This window comes from Abrus precatorius, unplaced genomic scaffold (genome assembly GCF_003935025.1).
Source record: "Abrus precatorius isolate BTA unplaced genomic scaffold, Abrus_2018 Scaffold9, whole genome shotgun sequence".
Taxonomy (NCBI): Eukaryota; Viridiplantae; Streptophyta; class Magnoliopsida; order Fabales; family Fabaceae; genus Abrus; species Abrus precatorius.
In genome coordinates, this window is record NW_020874439.1 from 22,642,685 (window position 1) to 22,664,299 (window position 21,615).

The following is a 21,615-nucleotide window of genomic DNA, read 5'->3' on the forward strand; positions in this document are numbered from 1 at the left end:
TTGTGAGTGTATTTTATTGTTTTGAAATATAGATTGGATTAGTTGGTTTGATTTATTCGTTCAAGTCACTATTCTAAACAATTTAGAAAAGCACAAAATTCAAGTACAATATTATAGGTATGAATTATTTTTTAATCAGAATTGAAGTTTCACTTAAGTAATGTATAAATAAAACTCTAATTTTAAGGTGAATTTTACAGTATTCTATAAAGTGAGAATTTGTAAAATGAGAGGATATTTTATGTTTTTTTTATATGTAGATAATGGAATTAGTTTTTTTTAAAAATAAAAATACTCTTTAATTTTTAATTATGATCCAGGGAAGCGAAATAATTTTATCAACTATTGTTAGTAAAATTAATCTTAATTGTATAAATACACATAAACATAATTGAAAATTTTAATTAAAACAATATAAAATTAAAAATAATATAATATCTAAAAAAAATACCAGTAGTCACGTTCAATGAAGATATAGGTAAATACTATGGCTCCGATTTAAGATAACCAAAAGTTTAGCCGAGTGATGACAAATGTATTATGATCCCATTACCACAACAGAAGTTTAAACTATTAAGTGAAAACACATTAATTGAAAACTACTGAGAACATTTTAATGACTTTTAGTAAATATGTCCCTACTCGATTATCATGTTATGAAATTTAACCTTCAGTTAGAGGAATAGGGTACGAAGGATCAAATTCTGAAAGGACTCATACCATGCAAAAAACTAACTCTTTCAAAAATTGAAGTTATTAGGTCAAGACACGCGCAAATGACTATTATGATTTATATTACATCACTGACATGACAAATGAGTTATTGTTTCCACTTTGGATCCAAAATCTAGACAAATTTGGTGGACTGACTGACTCTACTGAATAGAGATAAGACCTGAACATGACTTCTCATGCAACTTTAAGAAATAAAAATGCTAAAGGAATTTGATAAAGTACCCCCCAAAAAAATGTTAAAATACCATTTCATTCGATCAACAATTTTTTTACATTTAGAACCCAACATCCGGACGAATCTATTAATCGACCGTTCGTTGACCAACTTAAGCCAAGAGGAAAATTTCACCGCGCGAACCTGCATGAGTAGACCCACAAGATCAATGGCTATTATTATAAAGAATCATATGGTTGAAAAATTCACAAATAAGGCAGGAAGGATCGTTTATCTATAATACATTGTTCATAAATCTCCTTCGCTAGCTGTAACATAGAATCATTATCTTCAGCCAACCATGCTATTCTTTCTGCCTCCTTTATAGCTTCAGCAGCCAGATACGATTTGCTTTCAGCATCAGCAACTCTATAAGCTGCAGCATCAGCAGCTTCCCTTATTGTCTCATTAGATGAGATAAAGCCAGAGGCTGGTGATTGCCGCTGTGGTGGCCGGACATCCTTTTGTTTTGGTACAGGTGATTTTGTCCCCTCGGAGGTCTCCTTTTTTATCTTGTAACAATTTTGTACCTGCAGATGGTAAAGATCATAGAAATCCACCTTAAGAATGAATCAAGCTTCAAGATCATTCAGCCTAACTGAAATTTCTGTTTATGTGGCAAGAATGCAAAGTCTGTAGGAAGGGCCACCTTTTGGAAGCAGAGAAAAATGGAAAAGCTATAGTAATGGTGACAGAAAAAAAAATCCTTACAGAAACATGGGGCTCAGCCCCTACCCTCTTTCAAAGAAATCAATCCTATAGAATATATTTCACAAAACATTTTTCAAAAAGGCTCAAGTTGCATAGATTTCTGGGTATGGCATATGGCACATTCTAGGTGGAAAACAAAAGTTGCAACTTATGATCCACATCATTGGTAAGCTTCTGGTGGAAAACACCAAGGTCAATTGCCAAAGCAATCTTTTCAGACACCAGATTTCCAAAACTCCAAATCACCCTCCTACTTGGCTATAAGTCTCTCACACATCCAAGTGATCTCCACTTCTCTCCCACCCAAAATCAGAGAACATATGTTATATCTTTCCAGTCCATTGAGGAACTCTTATTGGATTCATAAATCCAGATATGTAGTTAAGAGAAATGGTAGACTAACAAGTTTGAATAAGGGTGAAGTTTGGAGCAACATAAGGTCTGAGGACTAAGCAACTTAGAAATAACTCAAAAATAAGGGAATAAAATTGAGGAGACAAGCAGATGCTCATTCTTTAGAAAAAAAGAAAAACAATCAGTAAATAACTGATTAAACATGCATTAAAGCCTTGTCAGCCAAGTAACATGCTTCAACAACAAATCTGAACATAATATCCACAAGTCAAAATAAAAAGTAATGAATAATTACAATAACATACATTAAAGCCCCAGTGCACAAGGATCCCACCTGGTTGGGTTTGGGGTGGGCTATATCCATAACCTTACCCCCACAAGCAGAGATGTTGGTTCCAGGACTTGGACCCATCTTCAGGTCATAACGCAACAACCTTACCAGTGCACAAGGCTCACTCTCAACTGCAATATACCATATATCTATAAACCAGTAAACCACAATAGAGGATTAAGTTACCTTTTCAAGTTTCCCTTGACTAACAAGCCTCCTCAACCTTGTACTTAATGCCCTTCTGAAATTTTGAGGAACCTGATGCTTTTGCTGCAGTATTATATGCAGTTGTTACTTCTAAAATTCTAAAATAGAAGATAGCAAATACTTAATAAAGAACAATATGCACAATAGACACCCCCATATTAAATTCATTTTCCAACATGCCCATGCCCCCCATCAAGAAAAGATGCAGGGCTTCAACATACTACTTTGAAAGACCATGATGCAAAAATTATCATCTCCAAGTCAAAAATACTGTTGAGTTTTTTTCAATTGAAGAGTTGGTCTTAAATACCCAAAAATAAAGTGAAGATGGCAAAGGGATTAGTAGAGTTACAAACATCCCTGGTGTCATTAGAACTATTAATCCTTAATAGGAAAAAATTATCTATTAATTTCACAGAAGATTGCTCAGGGGAGTCAGACAACCTAATAAACAGCCAAAGCTCAACCCTAGATCTATAAAGCATAATAATAATCATAATTATCAATCTCGGTTAGCAGCATTGAGCGGCCAACTCTAAAAATGCTATGGCAGTATAGCACATAGCAAGACAGCCGCTATTCTAAATTTTTTAATACAAATTACTTAATTTATACTATATACATATATATGCTTAAAAAGTTAAAAAAATATTCAAAATTCATGACATATTCATAATTAACAATAGGAAATCAGAAGTCTTAAACAAAACATTCAAATAAATAGCAAGGAGAGAGCTTGGACAAAATAACAAGTTTGGGTCTTTGGGAGACAGATGACAAAAAAACCCTCGGACTAGAGAGAACATAAAAAAATAGAACAAGGAGAGCACTTCGACAAAATAAAAAGAAAAATAGAAACTCCATAATCAACAAAACACAAAAAGAAAATTAAGAAAAAAAGAGGGAAAGGAAAGAACAGCAACCAGCAGGACAGTGAGAACAAAGGGAAACAGGACACTTGACCGAAAATGCATAATCAGTGAACAAAGAGCATTGGTTAACCAGAACACACCAAGTACTGACCGGAAAATACTAAGACGTGGCTGGAAAGTCATTGAAGAGCAATGGACTGATGAGTCGCATAATAATAAAGGGCCAGAGATTAAATAGAAGAGAGCACAAAAATCAGAAGAGGAACAGATTAACTTTTCTTGAGAATCCTTTTGAAACCCATTTTATTGTGACATGAAAACTCCAAAATACCCCCAAACCAACATTAAAAATTTAGGGCATATTTGAGTCATAGTTGTCAATAGCGAGCGATAGCAGTGCGTGGCAGAGCCCAAATATCTGGCATAGCAGAGTAGTTTTCCTATTGCAGCCATTGTGACCATTGCAGTGGTATTCATGGCCCAAAACGTGGCCTTATGCAGCGCAATAGCACCACCACAGGAAAAGATACCAACTTTCCTTTTCTAACCTCAAAATGAAGGAATTTTAGGGTTTTGTCAGGTTAAAAAAGACTTCTAATCTTTTAGAAATAAGCTGATTTTTCCTTTTTTTCCCCCTTTGACACAGTCTTGAGGTTTTCAAACCTAACCTCACTTTTCCCCACATTTTTCTTCTTCCTTTCTCTGTTTGACACCCCGTCCCTCTCATAACTCATCTCTATTGCTGTTCTGCTTTGCAACTGGATACACATGACGAAACCCCACTTTTAAAACCTCACTTTTCCCCACATTTTTCTTCTTCCTTTCTCTGTTTGACACCCCGTCCTCTCATGACTCATCTCTATTTGCTGTTCTGCTTTGCAACTGGATACACATGACGAAACCCCACTTTTTTCCTTCTCCACTTCTTTGTTCGATACTCCCTCCTCTCATCTTTTTCTTTGTTCTACTTTACAACAATTTCCAATCTAGCAGAGTCACTCATCTTCAATGCCTTCTGTGGCAAAATCCACTTCTCTTCTTCTCTCTATTCTATAATTCTACAGTACTACTTTAGTTATGTTCTCCCAGAAAATCCACTTTCTTTCTTTCTTCTCTTTATATATTTTTTTATAATTATTCCTATGTCATTTATGCATATTTTTTGACAATTATATACATAATTATCTGCATATGTATATATTTTATACCCATCTAAAAAACTTTAAAATAATAGTTATCCTGCTATAGCGTTTTGAGAATGGTATACTACGCGCCGCTATCTGAGATTGATAACTATGATTTGAGTTTTTTTATCGTCTTCCGCACTGCAACCATGGAGCGTGCAACAAACCACAATTTTCACTGCATTGGCAGCAGCAATAGCCACAACACTAAAGTGGGACACAGTGATGTGAAAATAGCACCCAGCTGCTGTGATGCGTTGCTGCTATAGCAGCATTATCACGTGCTATTGACAACCTAGATAATAATTGCAGAATTATACAAGGAAATTGATCCATGTTTCTATTCTAGGCTTTGGTACGCAAAATCCCTACTATATAATATCAGAAACAGAGCATTTTAAATCAGTTTACAAAATTTATACTAAGATTGTTGACAAGAATAATGGAAACATAAAAGTAAAGAAGATCATCTAACCTCGATGAAACTAACAATGGCATTTAGGTCGGATCCATTACTATCTTTCAGTGTTGTTAGAGCTTCAAAAACCATAGCATTATACCTGATGAAAAGGATAAAATTACCAATAACCCTCATAATATGATTTAAACTGACGGAATAAATAGCTTGTAACATTAAAATGCTGCATCAAATTTATAACAAATAACTAATGATAGTCCACTAGAAATGCTGTAAAGTATAAACTATAGGGTGGTTGAAAAAGATCGCAGTACGTGGCGACAAAAGGTTCCATTTTTAATAATTATGGTATTTGCATGTCGTATCCTATCATTCGCAACACAGTTGTCATCACCATTGACAAGGTGAAAGGATTCAACAAGTAACTGTCAGGCTATAATCCAAAACAAAACTGCCTACAAATCCAATTTTTCAGGGGATCAATGATTGTGACGAACAGTCACCACTAGATTGCTAACATAACATAAATTTTCTGTTAATTGGATTAAATAGATAACATAAAAGCCACATAGATAAAGAGCAGCACCGGGAGACATACCTTGGAGGGTTTTTGACATCTTGCTCAGTTTGAGAAGGGTCAGCGACAGCAACGTCAGACGGTGCGTTTTGAGGAGCAGGAGCAACGTTCTGAAGAGTGGCGGTGGCAGGAGTAGCAGGTGAAGCTTTGAGTTTGGGAACCCTAGTTTTGTCCTTAGAGCCTTGAGAACCATTGCTGACGCTCAAATTTCGCCATTTATCCTGAAAGGGTAAAATTGAAGAACCCTAACCCTAACACTAACACGGAAAAGAAAGGAATTGGTGTAACATACCTTGAGGTCGATGTTGGAACGAGAAGTGAGGAAGGGGGCGAATTGAGGATCTTTGAGAATGTTCTTCCACTTTCCAGGCCCGTGCTTTTCAACTCCCGCGATAAGCGCGTCTTCTTCGTCCTGAGTCCACTTCTGCTTCTGATTCCCCATTCACTCACATTCAACTCTCTCTCCTTCGCTTCTTCGCTTTCGGTTTTCAGATACTCTTCTTCGCTCTCTGTTACTCACTCCTATATATACGTTTGATTAAGTATTTAAGTTAGGATTTTATTTTATTTTTTTGGGTTTTGTTAACTAACCCCCATGATTTTGGTATTATCTTCTTTTTATATAATAACCAAGAGTATTTTTTATGCTAATTATAAAGAATATATATCTATTTTTACATTCATTAATTTTTTTATTTTTTAAGAAATTTATGTTAAGAAAACATTTTCCTTTTTTATTCAATTATTTAATATTATAATTTTTTAGAATAATTTGAAAATTTATAATATATATCATTTTAATAAATAAATATTATATATATATATGATTAATATTTTTTTAAAAGAGTTGCGTATAGTGTGATAAAAACATTAATATAAGACTCAAACTATTGAATATTTTAGATGTTTCAAACAATTGTTATTATTTTAACATAATAATATTTATTCAAACGAAAATATTAATTGTTAACTTTTATAAACATATCATAAAAACAGAATTTATAAATTTTAAATTTTTTAAAGTTACTTTGAATCTTAACTAGTTTAAACTAAGATAGACTCATCCAAAGAAGTCAACTTTTTTCAACTACTTTTCATGATAAGAGTCAAAGGCACACATAAGCTGGGTTCTTTAATTATTGTGCCAGAATAATAATTGTTAAATAAATTTTTTTGGAGATAATATTTATGAATTATATATTTAAAAATACTAATAACACATTTTTAACATATTTTTAATTATTGATTAAAATTTAGTAAAAAATTAAATATTATGTGAATCACACTTTTAATTTAATGATTTTTTTTAATACTTTTGTAGTTTTAAATAAGAATTTTAAAAGTTATTCTCTTTAGGCAAATTTTTAAATTCGTTATTTTTTTAATAAAATTTATTTCTTTTAAATAAATTTTGCATAAATTCTTTCAAATGTTACTGTATATTTGTATGTTTGGTGGCAGTTATTTCGAAAAAAGGATTAGCTTAATTTTTTAAAGCTTGTTCGAAAGGTTAAAAAAATAATTGTTTATCTAAAGTAAGTTAAACCAATATGTATATTGATAGCACATTGTTCGTTTTTATATTATACATTTTACACGTAGCTTCACATAAGAGTATTTGAGACTAGAAGCGTGATAATATACAAGTACATTGATCTTATACTAAAATTTAACTTTAAATGGAATAATGATAGGTGCATTTAACTTTCTATTCGAAGAATACATGAGATAAACAAAAGAAATTCCAAACTACTTGATCTTAGAAGCTCTAATACATGTTAATCCATTAAAATAAGGCAACCAATGTACGCATACATGCAGGACAAACAAGGTTACTTCTAGGTAATAATAAGAATACCAAACAAGGATGAGAAATCCATGATCTCCTTTCTATTTTTTGCTCTAAATTTTTCAACCCTTCGCACTTTCACTAAATTTGCCTTACTTTACTCTCATTTTTCCATCTTAAATTTTCCAAAAGTGCAAAATATATTCATGTCCATCATTACCATGGTTTTGGGAAAGCCAACTTAGGCATCATCATAATTTGAATTTCATGCTAGTTTTGTGAATTTCAATGCCAAAATGAAGGTTGCATTTCATTTTGTGAATATAGCACGGTACAAGAGTTCTTATTGATGCACACCATCACAACACCCAAACATACACAGAAACCATACATAAGGGAACAAAGGAATTGGATTCCTTTCTCATCTTTTATTTAAAACTGCGACACAACCATAAACCTCTTCAAATGGAGATACTATTAGGAATGCCTCTGCAAGTCAACCCTTCCTCACTTGAAGGATAAAGCAAAGTGTAAGGCATCTGCACTGGGCCATATCGGTTCCTCAGTGTCTCATCGTTGTTCCTTTGAATGAGCTTTTTCTCAATTTCAGCTAGTTTTTGACCAAACCTCTTGAATGCCTCTAATGGTTGTGTATCAGAAGTCCATAAGTCACCACCATCTCTTTGTCCAAGGTATAACTCATCAGAAGCATGTCTTGATAGGACCTCTATAATTGTAAGATCTTTAAGGGCATCATTCTTCCCTGTAATTGTTCTCAAAAACACCTTCTGAGGGTTCTTAGCAAGCTCATCATACTCAGGGGACCCTATCTCAGGCATGAATCTCCTACTAAGTGTTGGTCGGTTAAGAATATAACCACCATATGGATACTGTCCAAAATTAACAGCTGCATGAAGGGCTGAAGCAGTCCATATGAGGATGGTGCAAAAATGGATCAACTCTTCACGTGTTTGCATCCTTGGCCACCATGATTCATGTTTCTTGTCACCATGACCAACCTCTACAAGCTCTTTCCAAAAGGCTTGGAGTTCAGTATCTTGTGCAACAGCAGCATCTGATTTGTAGTAGAAAAAGACATATTCTTGAACCCATGATCTGATGGCAGCCCAAATCTCTAGCCCATCAGCAGCATAAGGATAGTCCTCTATCAAAAGACGAAGGCCATGAGGAGAAGATGGATCTTCAACAGCCACTCCTCTAGATAACATGCAAAGAAAATAACATTAACATAAAAATATATTGTTGACATTTATTATCTCAAGTATTGAATAGACCAAGAATTTAAGTATTTTAAGGACATGTTTCTATAACTTGTAAGAATTACCTCTTGACAAGATCAGCAGGTAGTGCTTGCTCAGTGAAAACCCAATCCTTGTATACAACAGCTGACATTTCCAAAGAAAAGCCACCCCACAAGAATGTTGATTCTATGATACCCTCAGCATTGACTAGGACATTCCTTGCAAGTGCGTTGATGTTCATTGTGTCACGATAGTGTGGAAACAGAAGTTTGTAAATAGGGTGAACCACACTAAGATGCCTGTTTGTTGCTATGATAAATGGCTCAACAACTGCATGAGTGTTCAACCTGTCATACATGTAAAGATATTAAGCAATAATTCATAAATAGATAAACTAAGTTTGACTGTATAAATCTTGTTAGGAAAAAAAAAATTATACCAATGGCTGACAAGTTGGTGATAGCAAGAGTCATTTACAACTACATAAGCCTTGGCAAGAAGCCAAATGGAAGCTTCAACACCTTGGCTTGCTGGAAGGTAAACGTTACTAATAGGACCAAAATTATCACCCTGAGGATGTGGCCTACTTAGCTCAATGGCCAATGGCTTTAAGGTTCCATTATCTTGCAACAAAAGGAAGGTCCGAGTAGCATAGGCCTTTGTGTCAGTTGAATTTATTCGCCTCAAATATGGAATGAGTGTGTCGTGGTGGTCTAGTATGAACAATTTGTTACTCTGGATAGCCTGTTCAACCAAAAATATGGTAGTCCTTGCTTTTAATTTCAATCATGTCAAAACAAATCATTTATGCAACAAAAGTAACTGTTGAAATTCTTTACAGAAATGTTATTACATAACAAAAAGAAATGTGGATTTACCTGTTCTACAGTGAGCCCACCCATGTTTGGCTCCAAGTGTTCTTTGGTTATGGTGCTAGTGTTATCACCATACAATTGGCTATCTAGCCTGCTCTTTGGCGGGAATTCCTGCAATAATTTAATTTGCAATGATGTTATCATTTGTAAATTTAAGATGATTTTTAAGGCATAAAATGATTTTAATTTTTTGTACTTGCTTAATAGTAATAATGTAAATTTACCTGAAGTCTTTTAATAATGTGTGGATTTACACCAGCAATCATCTCTCTTGCAAATTCTTCGTCAGTCATCCATCCAGATTGATTCACTACCCAAAAAAGAATATTTCAGAAGATCCATTAACTTACCCTGCATTTTAATATAAATATAAATAGCAATGTGTTTTTAATATACCTTGAATCACTTTAGGTGGTGGAAACTTAAGGACTTGTTCACCATCAGTTCGGAAAAGTTCTGTGAATAAAGGAATAGGGCTAATCTGGCTAAGTACATTAGTAGGTAACTTAATTCCACCATCATAGAGTCCACGCACTTCATCAAAGCTATTAAACTCAGGCTGATTAATTTGCAATTTGAGTGCAGATTGCAATTGAGGTATAACATTTTGGGAAGCAGATTTAAGTATATAAACAAGAAAATCCGATGACTTTAAGTGACCAAATGATTCATCTCTTGGTAGGTAAACAGAATCGCTGCGACTCTCACTTTTAGGATCTGTTAAGATATGTGACAGAAAAACACATATATTAGCAACATTAATGACAATAAATTTAGATCATAACAGAAAAATGTTTAGATCAACAAAAGATTTTTTCAATTCCAATAAAGTCATATGCTATAGTAAACCCTTTAATTTTTGTACAAAAGGGTAAATTATATTTTTAGTACCTGAAAATATGATTAAATATAATTTTAGTCATGCAATTTTTATTAGTTAAACTATGTGATGATGTAATATACATTTAGACATGTCATGTTACTTGTCACCTTGCTAACCAGTCACTGAAGTGATTCATCACACAGGAATCATTTTTAAAAATTTTTAAAATTATAAAACACCATAATCCTAAAAAAATTGAACGACTAAAAAACTTTCAAACATATTTATAATACAATTTCATATTTTTAACATTTCATTTATGCTAAAGATGATGAATTAAAAATAAAAATCATGGAAAAAGAATTGAAAAGAGAGCCAAGTCTTAGACAGATCAAAAGGCTTACCTTTCTTAGATGGTTTTCTGCCAGTTCTTCCCCTGCGAGGATAAGGTAAGGTACTGTTTCCTCCAAGAACTGGACGAGCCAGACTAGCCTTTGAGTCAGGTTCACCCAAATCATTGTAGACATCATAATCATAAATCCTTTCATGTTCTTTGCGCTCTCCTGTTCCATCTCCTCGTAAAACCTTCAATTCTTCTTCTCTATACTTGACTAATGGAGCTGGTGTTTCACTTGGGAGGTATGTCTACATTTATATTCAATATATTTTTTCATTGTTAATCTGAATTAAGCATAAATTTTATTGATCTCAATTTTTTAAGCATTTAAAAATGATAAATCTTTATTAAAAAAACTCATTCCCATAAAATTATAAAAGTATTATAAATATTTTTGAAGTACAAGTTTACTATTAGTAAATATTAGTTACCATTTTTCATTAAATTTAACAAACTATGGAGAATGGTTTACCTTGTTGGCAAAGAAAATGCGATCACTTTTATACTTCTTTGAATTGTAAACCCATGAATTGCAAAGAAAGTGAACGGTGCCATGGTTAGGGATGTCTTCAAGAGTCAAACTGACAAGGTAGAATTCAACTTGCATAAAATTCTCAATATAAAATGCTCCAGGAATTCCCATGTCACTGTCCCATTCAAAATGGATATTGAATGCAGATTGGCCTGCTCCCAAAGTTGCTAGAGAGGTAACAATACCCTCCAAAAAAGTTTGCTTTCCCACTTTTCCTTTTCCAGATCCTATAAAATTTTCACTTGTCAAATTCTAAATTGTTTAAGTTCATTTTCAATTTCGTTAGTAATACTTGTTAAATGACTTAATCATCTCTGATGATCAACATCTTAAAATAATAATAGCCACGCCCTACTTTATACGATAAAATATATAGTTACAATCCTTTATTATAAATATTAATTATTAATATTCTAATAAAACCAAAAAAATATTTCCTCAATTATCCAGAAACCTTAATGTACACGTGTAACTAAAAATTATTTATAAACCTTTAACTTTATTTATAAACTTATAAATATTAAAATTTACCTCAATATTGATTTAACTTAAAAATAAAAATACATTTTTTTGGGGTGTATGCTATGAGTGTCTTTGAATCATCGAACCTCATTCAACCATCATTTGCGCCATTTGTGCTTGTTTTGAACTTTATGAAGGTATGATAAGCAATAAATAATTCGAGTTTAAATATATTATTATTTCTTAAAACATCACAAATTTAATTTTTTAAAATTATAAAATGACATTATCTCAGATATATTATAATTTATTTTTAAATTTTTTTAAGAAAAATTCAAATTAGATAAACATAAATTTTTCTTTGTTTTACTTATTTTTATAATAATTTTCTTGTCGTATAACTCATTCTTAAAGATACATTATGGTTATTAAATAAAATTTTTAAAAATAATAAAAAGAAGGTGATATTTTAAGGAAGAAAAAAAAAGGAGTTACCATCAGCAGCGGTGGCACTAATGAGCTTAAGAGCGACAGATCGGCCCAAAAAGGAAGTGAGGGTGTCAACGGCGGTGCCAATGGCGCCACCGACGATCCCGATGGCACCGCCGATGATACCAGTTGCGGATTGAGCAGAGGTAAGTGCGTTTATGTCCAACACATTCTTTTGCATCAAAACCACTGTACCCTTCACTTTGTGCCCCCTGTTTATAAGACCTGCAACCCCTGAAAACATCTTTGCTACTTGTCTTCTCTTCTTCTTCTCCAACAACGCTTCACTCTGCACTACTCAACCAAGTCTGTCAACTATTTATAAGCCCAAACATGATCTCCCATTTTAGAGCATGTGTAAAACATTATCCAACCCCGTCATGCTCCAGAAGGAAAAATAAAATTGTATAAATCAGTTTTTACACGTAAACTAAACAATTTTAAATAATATTATATTGAAAAGAATTTCTCACATTTTCAATATACTAGTCTTATTTTTTCAATAAAATTTTATTTTTTAAATATTATAAAACATATAATATTTTAACATGTATATTATAAAATATATATATATGTAAGTAATACAGCTCAAAATAATATATATTCGCGCGATCATTATTTTCATGATTATGTAGCTTCAGTTTTTATGTTTGAGAAATTGTATTTTTTTAATTCTATAAAAAATAAATAAAAATGGAAGAGACATGGATAATCATAGCCAAAATAGAAGGTCCTTTTTCAGCGTCCTTTCCTAATTATCGTAGCCAGTTAAGTCTGACAAAAACTTTCGTGACGAGTGGGATGTAAATTACAAGGGTTGGTTTTTTTAAAAAAAATATATAATCAAAATAAAAATAAATTACTGACATAGAATATTTACGAAATATTTTTTTTTTACCATATCACTTTGAGGGTTGATTTTATAGGATAAACACTTATTTTTTAATAATAAAAAATATTTTAGAAAAATATTTCATTAATATTTTATTTTAGTAATTTAATTAACTTTTATCATATTTTAACCAAAAAAAAAACTCACAAGAGTTATTACGCCATGTAAATGTAATATTAATTTATTTTAAAAATTTGCATTTTTTAATATTTTCTTCTACAAAAAATAGGTTTTTTTTTTCTCTTTAAACTGAGCACAAGCACCTATGAAAATAAGAAAAGTTGCATGTCTGGACAAGAGCTCACGGGTAATGATGTCCTTTTCAAGAACTAATAAAAAAACGTGTCCAAGCATTTAAAATTTATATTTTTCTTCCCACTTTTGAGTTCGGAAGAGAAAAAATATATTAAAATAAAATAATTGATTTATATCAACGTAAGATTTAACAATTTTATATCTTTTCTCACTTTAGATAAAATATATTTTTATCGATATAACTTATAATTATATATATTATATAAATTATTTCATTAAAAGTTTAATCATATATTATATTAATTTGAATATACACCAATTAAATATCGTATTTATGTGTCAGATCAATATGGGGTTTTTTTTTTTTCTTTCTTCTTCTTTATGTGAATGGAAACATGATTGCGTGTATCTATGAAAGCTGCTGAATAACTTTATCATTATTGGATATATCTTTTGAAATGCTGCATCCAAGAAGGCTGTGGAATATCCCAATTTAAAATATTGCTTAGCAGTGGCCACGAGGCATACGAGTGGGCAAATGAGAAAATAAAATAAAATAAAATTTGATTTCAGAACTCACTGTAGTTTTTTTTTTTTATATTTATTCTATTTTTTATCGAGTGTAGTAATAGGAATAGAAGTATAATCTAATAGAATTTATTAGCTCTTCACAAAATGACATTATAATTAAATGCAAAACAGAATTGTACGTAGTTTAGAAAATACAAAAATAAGTAACAGATAGATAGATTTTAAGCTCTTAAGATTAAGAAAAATAAGAAATAGAAGAGGAATAAAAATTAAATTTCATTGAGAGCATATGATATAATTCGCATTAAGTTTAGTCAGACATTTTTGTTTAATAATTTAGCTCAAAAAATTGTATTCTGATGAGCATTAAGCGATATATACAACTATAAAAGGGTAGGGATCCGTTTACTTTTATTTTTGTATTAATGTTTATAAAATGTTATCTTATTTCTCTATTTTTTTATAATATAACAAATCATTTTTTCTCAAATCATGAAAAAAAAATGTAATATCTTCATATTTATTCATAAATATGTACATAATCAAACGCTGTTAAATGATTCAACACCAATGCATTCTTGGAGGCAATTAACAGGAAAATTATCAACAACAAATTAAAATTAATTATCCGAATATTATGTTTCACTTTGTGTAATTTTATGCAAATTCACACTAAAAAGTAGAGCTAAATGTTATTCTAAAATTAATTTTTATTAATGCTATAAAAAATTAACAACACTTTGTAACTTATTTTTATCATTAAATAAAAAATTAAGTTATTCAAAACAAGTTAAAAGCGTTTAAATTAGTTATGAAAATATTTTAAATACAGCGTATTAAAAATATTTTCAGCACTTTTTTTTTTAAACTATGATCTTAAATTGATAAGTGAAAACAAAGTTATAATATTAAAATATAATAGGTATTAAATAAAATTATTAAGTATTCTTCAATTATTATTGGTAGGTCCTTGTTAGATGCATTGCATTTGCATTAATGGCGTTTCGCCGTTTCCTACTTGTTCCTGGTGTCATTTTCAATTTTTCCTCTAACTATCTTCCTTGTCCCTACTCGATTATGAGAGAAAATGTACCTAAAAATATAAGTGCTCCTCTTTTATTCAGCATGAAATTAAAAGCAAAATGTTAGTTTGCTCGATAATCACCCAAAACCAACATTAATTTTGTTTTTACATATGAGATGTATGTAGTTATTTAATAAATTTTTATTATTAGAGAATTACGTTATAAATTTAACAATAAAATTTATTAAAATAATTTTATAAATTTTATAATTATAAATTATAAATTATTTATTTTTATAAACTTAAATAAATTTCATATTACCTCTTAATGTCCTTGTATATGTGTATGTTTAAGAACATTTTAAAAGAAATAATTTATTTTTAAAAAATTTAAATAATAAAAAATACTTATTTATGTAAAAGATAGATTCTGAATGCATATATTAATAGCACTTTTTATTTTAATATTATATCTTCAACATACTTCTTTTAAGAGATAAATAACTTTTACTATTGCTATATTCGTAACAAAAGAATTCTTCCCTTCTTTTTACTTTTCATTTCACGGGCATGAAGATATGAATATTGTTTTGGTGTCCTATGTGGTATTTTAAAAAAAATTTATAGGTAATATACTAAAAAAAATACGTAACAAATTATAAAAAAATATATATTATTATATATAATTTATTATTAAATAAATTTATCACTTAAATATGTGTTTAAAGTATTATTAGTTAAAAAAATTTAATGCTTTAAAAGTTTTAAAGGCTATTACAAAATTTACCTTTTGTTTTTTATCCTACTTACTTTTTTTCTCTCTTAAAAATACAACACATGAAAAATCATTCATTCAACACAAAACTTTCAGAAAATCAGCACATATGAACAAAGCTTCAACGTTCTCATATTGTTATCCTCTACCGTAATCTACTCCTATTTTTCTTTCTCAAACTTTCTCCAAGAGTACGTAATATGATCATGTCAATTGCTACCGGAGTTTTGGCAAAGCCAAAATGGGAATCATCAGAATATGAATTCATTGCTAGTCACAAAGTAATTAATGAATTCATATTATGATGATGAATTCATATTATAAAGTTACAACTTCCAAACAAGAAATTAATGAAGGTGCATTTCATTTTGTAAATATAGCACGGTACAAAGTAAAAACATAGCAAATTTTATTAATGAACAACATCATAATATCCAAAAACATACAGAATAACCATACATAAGGAAATGAAGGAATTGTATTCCTTGTCATCATTTATTTTAACAGCAACACAACCATAAACCTCTTTAGATAGAGATACTATTAGGAATGCCTCTGCAAGTCAACCCTTCCTCACTTGAAGGATAAAGCAAAGTGTAGGGCATCTGCACTGGTCCATTTCGGTTCCTCAGTGTCGCATCATTGTTCCTTTGGACAAGCTTTTGCTCAATCGCGGCCAACCTTTGTCCAAACCTCTTGAATGCCTCTAATGGCTGTGTATCAGAAGTCCAAACATCACCTTCATCTCTTTGTCCAAGGTAAAGTTCATCAGAAGCATGTCTTGATAAGATCTCAATAATTGTAAGGTCTTTAAGGGCATCACTCTTTCCTGTAATAGTTTTCAAAAACACCTTTTGAAAGTTCTGAGAAAGCTGATCATACTCAGGGGACCCTATCTCAGGCATGAATTGCCTACTAAGTGTTGGTCTGTTAAGGATATAGCCACCATATGGATACTGTCCAAAATTAACAGCTGCGTGAAGGGCTGAAGCACACCATATGAGGATGGTGCAAGACTGGATCAAATCATCACGTGTTTGCATCCTTGGCCACCATGTTTCATTTTTCTTGTCACCATGTCCAACTTCAACAAGCTCTTTCCAAAAAGCTTGGAGTTCAGTATCTTGTGCAACAACAGCGTCTGAGTTGTAATAGAAAAAGACGTATTCTTGTACCCATGACTTGATAGCATCCCATATCTCTAACCCATCAGCAGCATAAGGATAGTCCTCTATCAAAAGACGAAGGCCATGTGGAGAAGATGCATCTTCAACAGCCACTCCTCTAGATAACATGCAAAGAAAGCAACATTAGCATAAATATATTTGTGATCAATTTTATTATCTCAAGTAATGAATACTATTAGAATCAAAATTTCAGTGAACTTTTTTAGCTTGTAAGAATTACCTCTTGACAAGATCAGCAGGTAGTGCTTGCTCAGTGAAAACCCAATCCTTGTATACAACAGCGGACATTTCCAAGGCATAATTACCCCACAAGAATGTTGATTCTATAATACCCTCTGCATTGACTAGGACATTCCTTGCAAGTGCGTTGATGTTCATTGTGTCACGATAGTGTGGAAGCAAAAGCTTGTGAATAGGGTGAACCACACTAAGATGCCTGTTTGTTGCTATGACGAAGGGCTCAACAACAGCATGAGTGTTCAACCTGTCATGCATGTAAAGATATTAAGCAATGATTCATAAATAGATAAACTAAGTTTGACTGTATAAATTTTGTTAGCCAAAAATATATATACCAATGGCTGACAAGTTGGTGATAGCAAGAGTCATTTACGATTACATAAGCCTTTGCAAGTTGCCAAATGGAAGCATCAACACCTTGACTTGCTGGAAGGTAAACGTTACTAATAGGACCAAAATTATCACCCTGAGGATGTGGTTTACTTAGCTCAATGGCCAGTGGCTTTAAAGTTCCATTATCTTGCAACAAAAGGAAGGTCCTAGTAGCATAGGCCTTTGTGTCAGTTGCATTAATTCGCCTCAAATATGGAATGACTGGATCATGGTGGTCTAGTATGAACAATTTGTTGTTTTGGATAGCCTGTTCAACCAAAAATATTGAAGTCCTTGTAATAAATTTCAATCACATAAAAAATAATCAATTTTGAAGCAAATAACTGTAGAATTCTTTTGATTAATGTTATTCTATAGCAAAAGGAAATGTGTATTTACCTGTTCTACAGTGAGCCCACCCAAGTTTGGCTCCAATTGTTCTTTGGTTATGGTACTAGTGTTATCACCGTAGAGCTGGCTATCTAGCTTGCTCTTTGGCGGGAACTCCTGCAATAATTTTAATTCGCAATGAGGTTATCATTTGTGAATTTAAAATGAATTATAAGTGCATAAAATTACTTTAATTTTTTGTACTTGCTTAATGTTAAATAGTAAATTTACCTGAAGTCTTTTAATAATGTGTGGATTTACACCAGCAATCATCTCTCTTGCAAATTCTTCGTCAGTCATCCATCCAGATTGATTCACTACCCAAAAAAGAATATTTCAGAAGATCCATTGACTTACCATGTATTTTAATATAGATATACATAGCAACGTGTTTTTAATATACCTTGAATCACTTTAGGTGGTGGAAACTTAAGGACTTGTTCACCATCAGTTCGGAAAAGTTCTTTGAATAATGGAATAGGGCTAATTTGGCTAAGTATATTAGTAGGTAACTTAATTCCACCATCATAGAGTCCACGCACATCATCAAAGTTATTAAATTCAGGCTGATTAAATTGTAGTGTAAGTACAGATTGTAATTGAGGTATGACATTTTGAGTTGCAGATTTGAGCGCAAAAACAAGGAAATCTGATGACTTCAAGTGACCAAATGATTCATCTCTTGGAATGTAGACAGAGTCACTGCGGCTCTCACTTTTAGGATCTGTTTAATATATATAATAGTAAAATATGTATTAGCAACATTGATAATAGTAATTTTAGAATTCATAGATAGAAATTGTTTCGATTAGCAAAAGCCATTTTCAACCCCCAACAAAGTTGCTCTATGATTCAGTAAACCTTTCTTCAATTTTATAGAATTCAAGGTTCCTTGAAACAAACGCAACAAATGTTCACGTAAAAAAGGTTTCTATTTGTATCTTTGTTTTCCAACAATCATAGTTTCGATAAAACAAATTGATCAACAAAGTGATAGTTTTGTTTGGCTAATTTTCACAATGAATAAAAGTGGGGTTATAGTGAACATAATTGATTTAAAAGGATGTGAAATCTTTAAACGTTTACATCTAACACAATTTATTAAAATCACAGGGCTTACAATTTTAAAAACAAACATATTTATGTTTTAATTTTTTAAGTGATTTTACTATATTATATAAATAAATAAAAATTCTAAGCTATTCCAAAATAATATTCACAAGGATTTAGATCAGATCATATTATTAAGTAAGATGATAGGGTCATGTTAGAAAAAAAGAATATTTTTTTATTAAATTTATTTGAAACTCATATAATGAATCACGGTAGCTTTTATTTGAAAATGTTTTTTTAACATGATTATACCATATTATTTAATAATATGAGAATATTTAAATTTTTTCATAAATATAATAAACTTTTAATATCAATTCTTTGAAAATTATTTTGTCCAAAATTATTTCAGAATCTTTTTTTTTTTTTTTCAAAAACTAAACCAATCCAACCCCAAAAGTTTCTCTGTCAATTAAGTTGTAATACAATTTCATATTTTACCAAACACTTTCACTAAAATATTATAGAACGAAAGTTAAGTATTAGACAGAATAGTTTTACCTTTCTTAGATGGTTTTCTACCAGTTCTTCCCCTGCGAGGGTAAGGCAAGGTGCTGTTTCCTCCTAGAACTGGACGAGCCAATCTGCTATTTGAGTCTGGGTCACCCAAATCATTGTAGACATCATAATCATAAATCCTTTCATGTTCTTTGCGCTCTCCTGTTCCATTTCCTCTTAAAGACTTCAATTCATCTTCTCTATACTTGACTAGTGGAGCGGGCATGTCACTTGGGAGATATGTCTACATTTATATTTAATAAATTATCTGATTGGTGATGTCAAATTTTGGATTTAAATGACTTAATTTTTCTTTAATCTTACATATTTTGTAAGATTTTGATTTTAGTCTTGTTAATTTTTTTTATTTGATCTCAGTTTTTAATTTTTCTAAATTCAACACCCTTGATTTCTGATGTCAATTTTTTGCATCATCACGTCATAATCGGGAACATAAAGTGATGATTTTTAAGAAATCAAAACAAATTTTTGCAAAAATGTGAGAACTATAAAGACATGATTAAGTGAAATTTAAATTGAAGAAAGTACTTGCTAGCTATGTGAATGGTTTACCTTGTTGGCAAAGAAAATGCGATCAGTTTTATTGTAGAATTTAGCGTAATTGTAAATCCATGAGTTGCAAACAAAGTGGATGGTTCCTTGGTTGGGAACATCTTCAAGAGTCAAACTAACAAGGAAGAACTCAACTTGCATATAATTTCTGATATAAAACGCTCCTGGAATTCCCATATCACTGTCCCATTGAAAATGAATGTCGAAAGCCGATTGGCCAGCTCCCAATGTTGGTAGGGAGGCAATAAGACCTTCCAAATAGGTTAGTTTTCCGACTTTACCCTTTCCAGTTCCTACAAAAATTTCATATGCCAATTAACACTCACCACTTAAACTGTTCATCTAGCAATTCAAAATCAAACTTGGTACAAGTCAATTATAATTTTCAACAACACAATGTGTTATAATTAGTAGTTTTTGTTCCCTATTTTTTTTTTGTTCATCCTACTAGCTATATAATATATATGGCTGTTCCCTTTGTGCCACTTTATTTCTTATTATACTGAAAGAATATAAAAATTATTTAAGCAAAAGTAAAAATGATTATTCATTTTCCTTATCCAAAAAAAGCTAACTCTTCTATTTATTTTTTCCCTTCCCTTCACTTCATTTTATTTTCTTTGAGTTTCTATTATCTTCTTATTATATATATATGTGTGTGTGTCTCCTCTCCAAGTCAAAAGTAAAAAACAAACATGAAGAAAGCAAATAAGAAAAGAAGGTACCATCAGCACTGGTTGCACTGATCAGCTGAAGCCCCACAGATTGACCCGCAAACGAAGTGAGGGCATCAACTCCGGTGCCAACGAGATTACCCAAAGCATCGAGGCCACCGCTGATTAAACCGCCGGCACTTTGAGCCGATGTAATTTCGTTTATGTCCAACACATTCTTACGCATCAACACCACTGTCCCCTTCAGCTTTTGACCCCTATTCAGCAAACCTGTCACACCTGAAATCATCTTTGCAACTTCTCTAACAACTTTACACTCTTTTTTTGTTAAGAGAAAAGCCTATGGCTTGTGAGTAACACAAGCAAGCAAGTGTTTAGTATTTATAAGGCTAAATTATTAGATCATGTTAACAGGGTTCTGATTAATTATTTTTTAAGGGATCACTAACATTTTCAAAACATGATCCAGCCCCTTCTCCCATCGTGCTTATATAATAATATATGTGTTAACATCATCATTTGTTTTTTAAGTAATGCTTTTGTTTGCAGTACTCTGTGCATGTATATTAATATTACTCTTACCCAATCAGAAGTTCCTCTTACGTGTCCTCTATTATTAACCTTTTTTAATTTTAGTTTATGCCATAGACTTGGGTGTTAATTGTGTGATTACTGTATGTATAATGTTAATGTAAAACATACATGTTTTGATTTTTTTTATCATTTGGTTCATCTTAAAATTTAGAGTTTTTTCTTTACATATTTCTATATATTTTCGTGTAAGAAACTTCAAAAGAAAACAAGGATCTCATTCCACGCTACTTATATGGTCAGAATCTCGATGCAGCCAAATAGGTAG

The 21,615-nt window shown here is 31.5% G+C and overlaps 3 protein-coding genes across 5 annotated transcripts; all 3 read right to left on the reverse strand.

The window, feature by feature from the left end:
* Positions 1–726: 726 nt before the first annotated feature.
* LOC113849064 (telomere repeat-binding factor 4) lies at positions 727–13,430 on the reverse strand. 2 transcript variants are annotated; one of them, XM_027478656.1, is made up of 7 exons: positions 13,420–13,430; positions 5,896–6,100; positions 5,625–5,824; positions 5,084–5,168; positions 2,532–2,615; positions 1,194–1,479; positions 727–1,093 (listed from the first exon to the last, which is right to left on the reverse strand). In XM_027478656.1, exons 2-7 carry the CDS (start codon positions 6,043–6,045, stop codon positions 1,062–1,064), a joined length of 837 nt encoding a protein of 278 aa, XP_027334457.1. In that variant the 5' UTR covers positions 6,046–6,100; positions 13,420–13,430; the 3' UTR covers positions 727–1,061. The 2 variants fall into 2 exon arrangements, with proteins under 2 accessions (XP_027334457.1, XP_027334456.1); XM_027478655.1 differs by lacking the exon at positions 727–1,093 and having other exon boundaries at positions 1,108–1,479.
* Positions 7,628–12,646, reverse strand: LOC113849063 (linoleate 9S-lipoxygenase-like). Its single transcript, XM_027478654.1, has 9 exons — positions 12,239–12,646; positions 11,222–11,508; positions 10,757–10,997; positions 9,926–10,246; positions 9,754–9,839; positions 9,533–9,640; positions 9,094–9,398; positions 8,738–9,001; positions 7,628–8,610 (listed from the first exon to the last, which is right to left on the reverse strand). The coding sequence occupies exons 1-9, from the start codon at positions 12,474–12,476 to the stop codon at positions 7,854–7,856; spliced, it is 2,607 nt and encodes an 868-aa protein (XP_027334455.1). The 5' UTR covers positions 12,477–12,646; the 3' UTR covers positions 7,628–7,853.
* A 2,761-nt stretch (positions 13,431–16,191) lies between the features above and the next one.
* Positions 16,192–21,111, reverse strand: LOC113849062 (linoleate 9S-lipoxygenase-like). Of its 2 annotated transcripts, XM_027478653.1 has the most exons (10): positions 20,937–21,111; positions 20,808–20,876; positions 20,083–20,375; positions 19,513–19,753; positions 18,302–18,622; positions 18,130–18,215; positions 17,908–18,015; positions 17,472–17,776; positions 17,117–17,380; positions 16,193–16,993 (listed from the first exon to the last, which is right to left on the reverse strand). In XM_027478653.1, exons 1-10 carry the CDS (start codon positions 21,043–21,045, stop codon positions 16,237–16,239), a joined length of 2,553 nt encoding a protein of 850 aa, XP_027334454.1. In that variant the 5' UTR covers positions 21,046–21,111; the 3' UTR covers positions 16,193–16,236. The 2 variants fall into 2 exon arrangements, with proteins under 2 accessions (XP_027334453.1, XP_027334454.1); XM_027478652.1 differs by having other exon boundaries at positions 16,192–16,993; positions 20,808–21,111.
* Between the last annotated feature and the right edge of the window lie 504 nt (positions 21,112–21,615).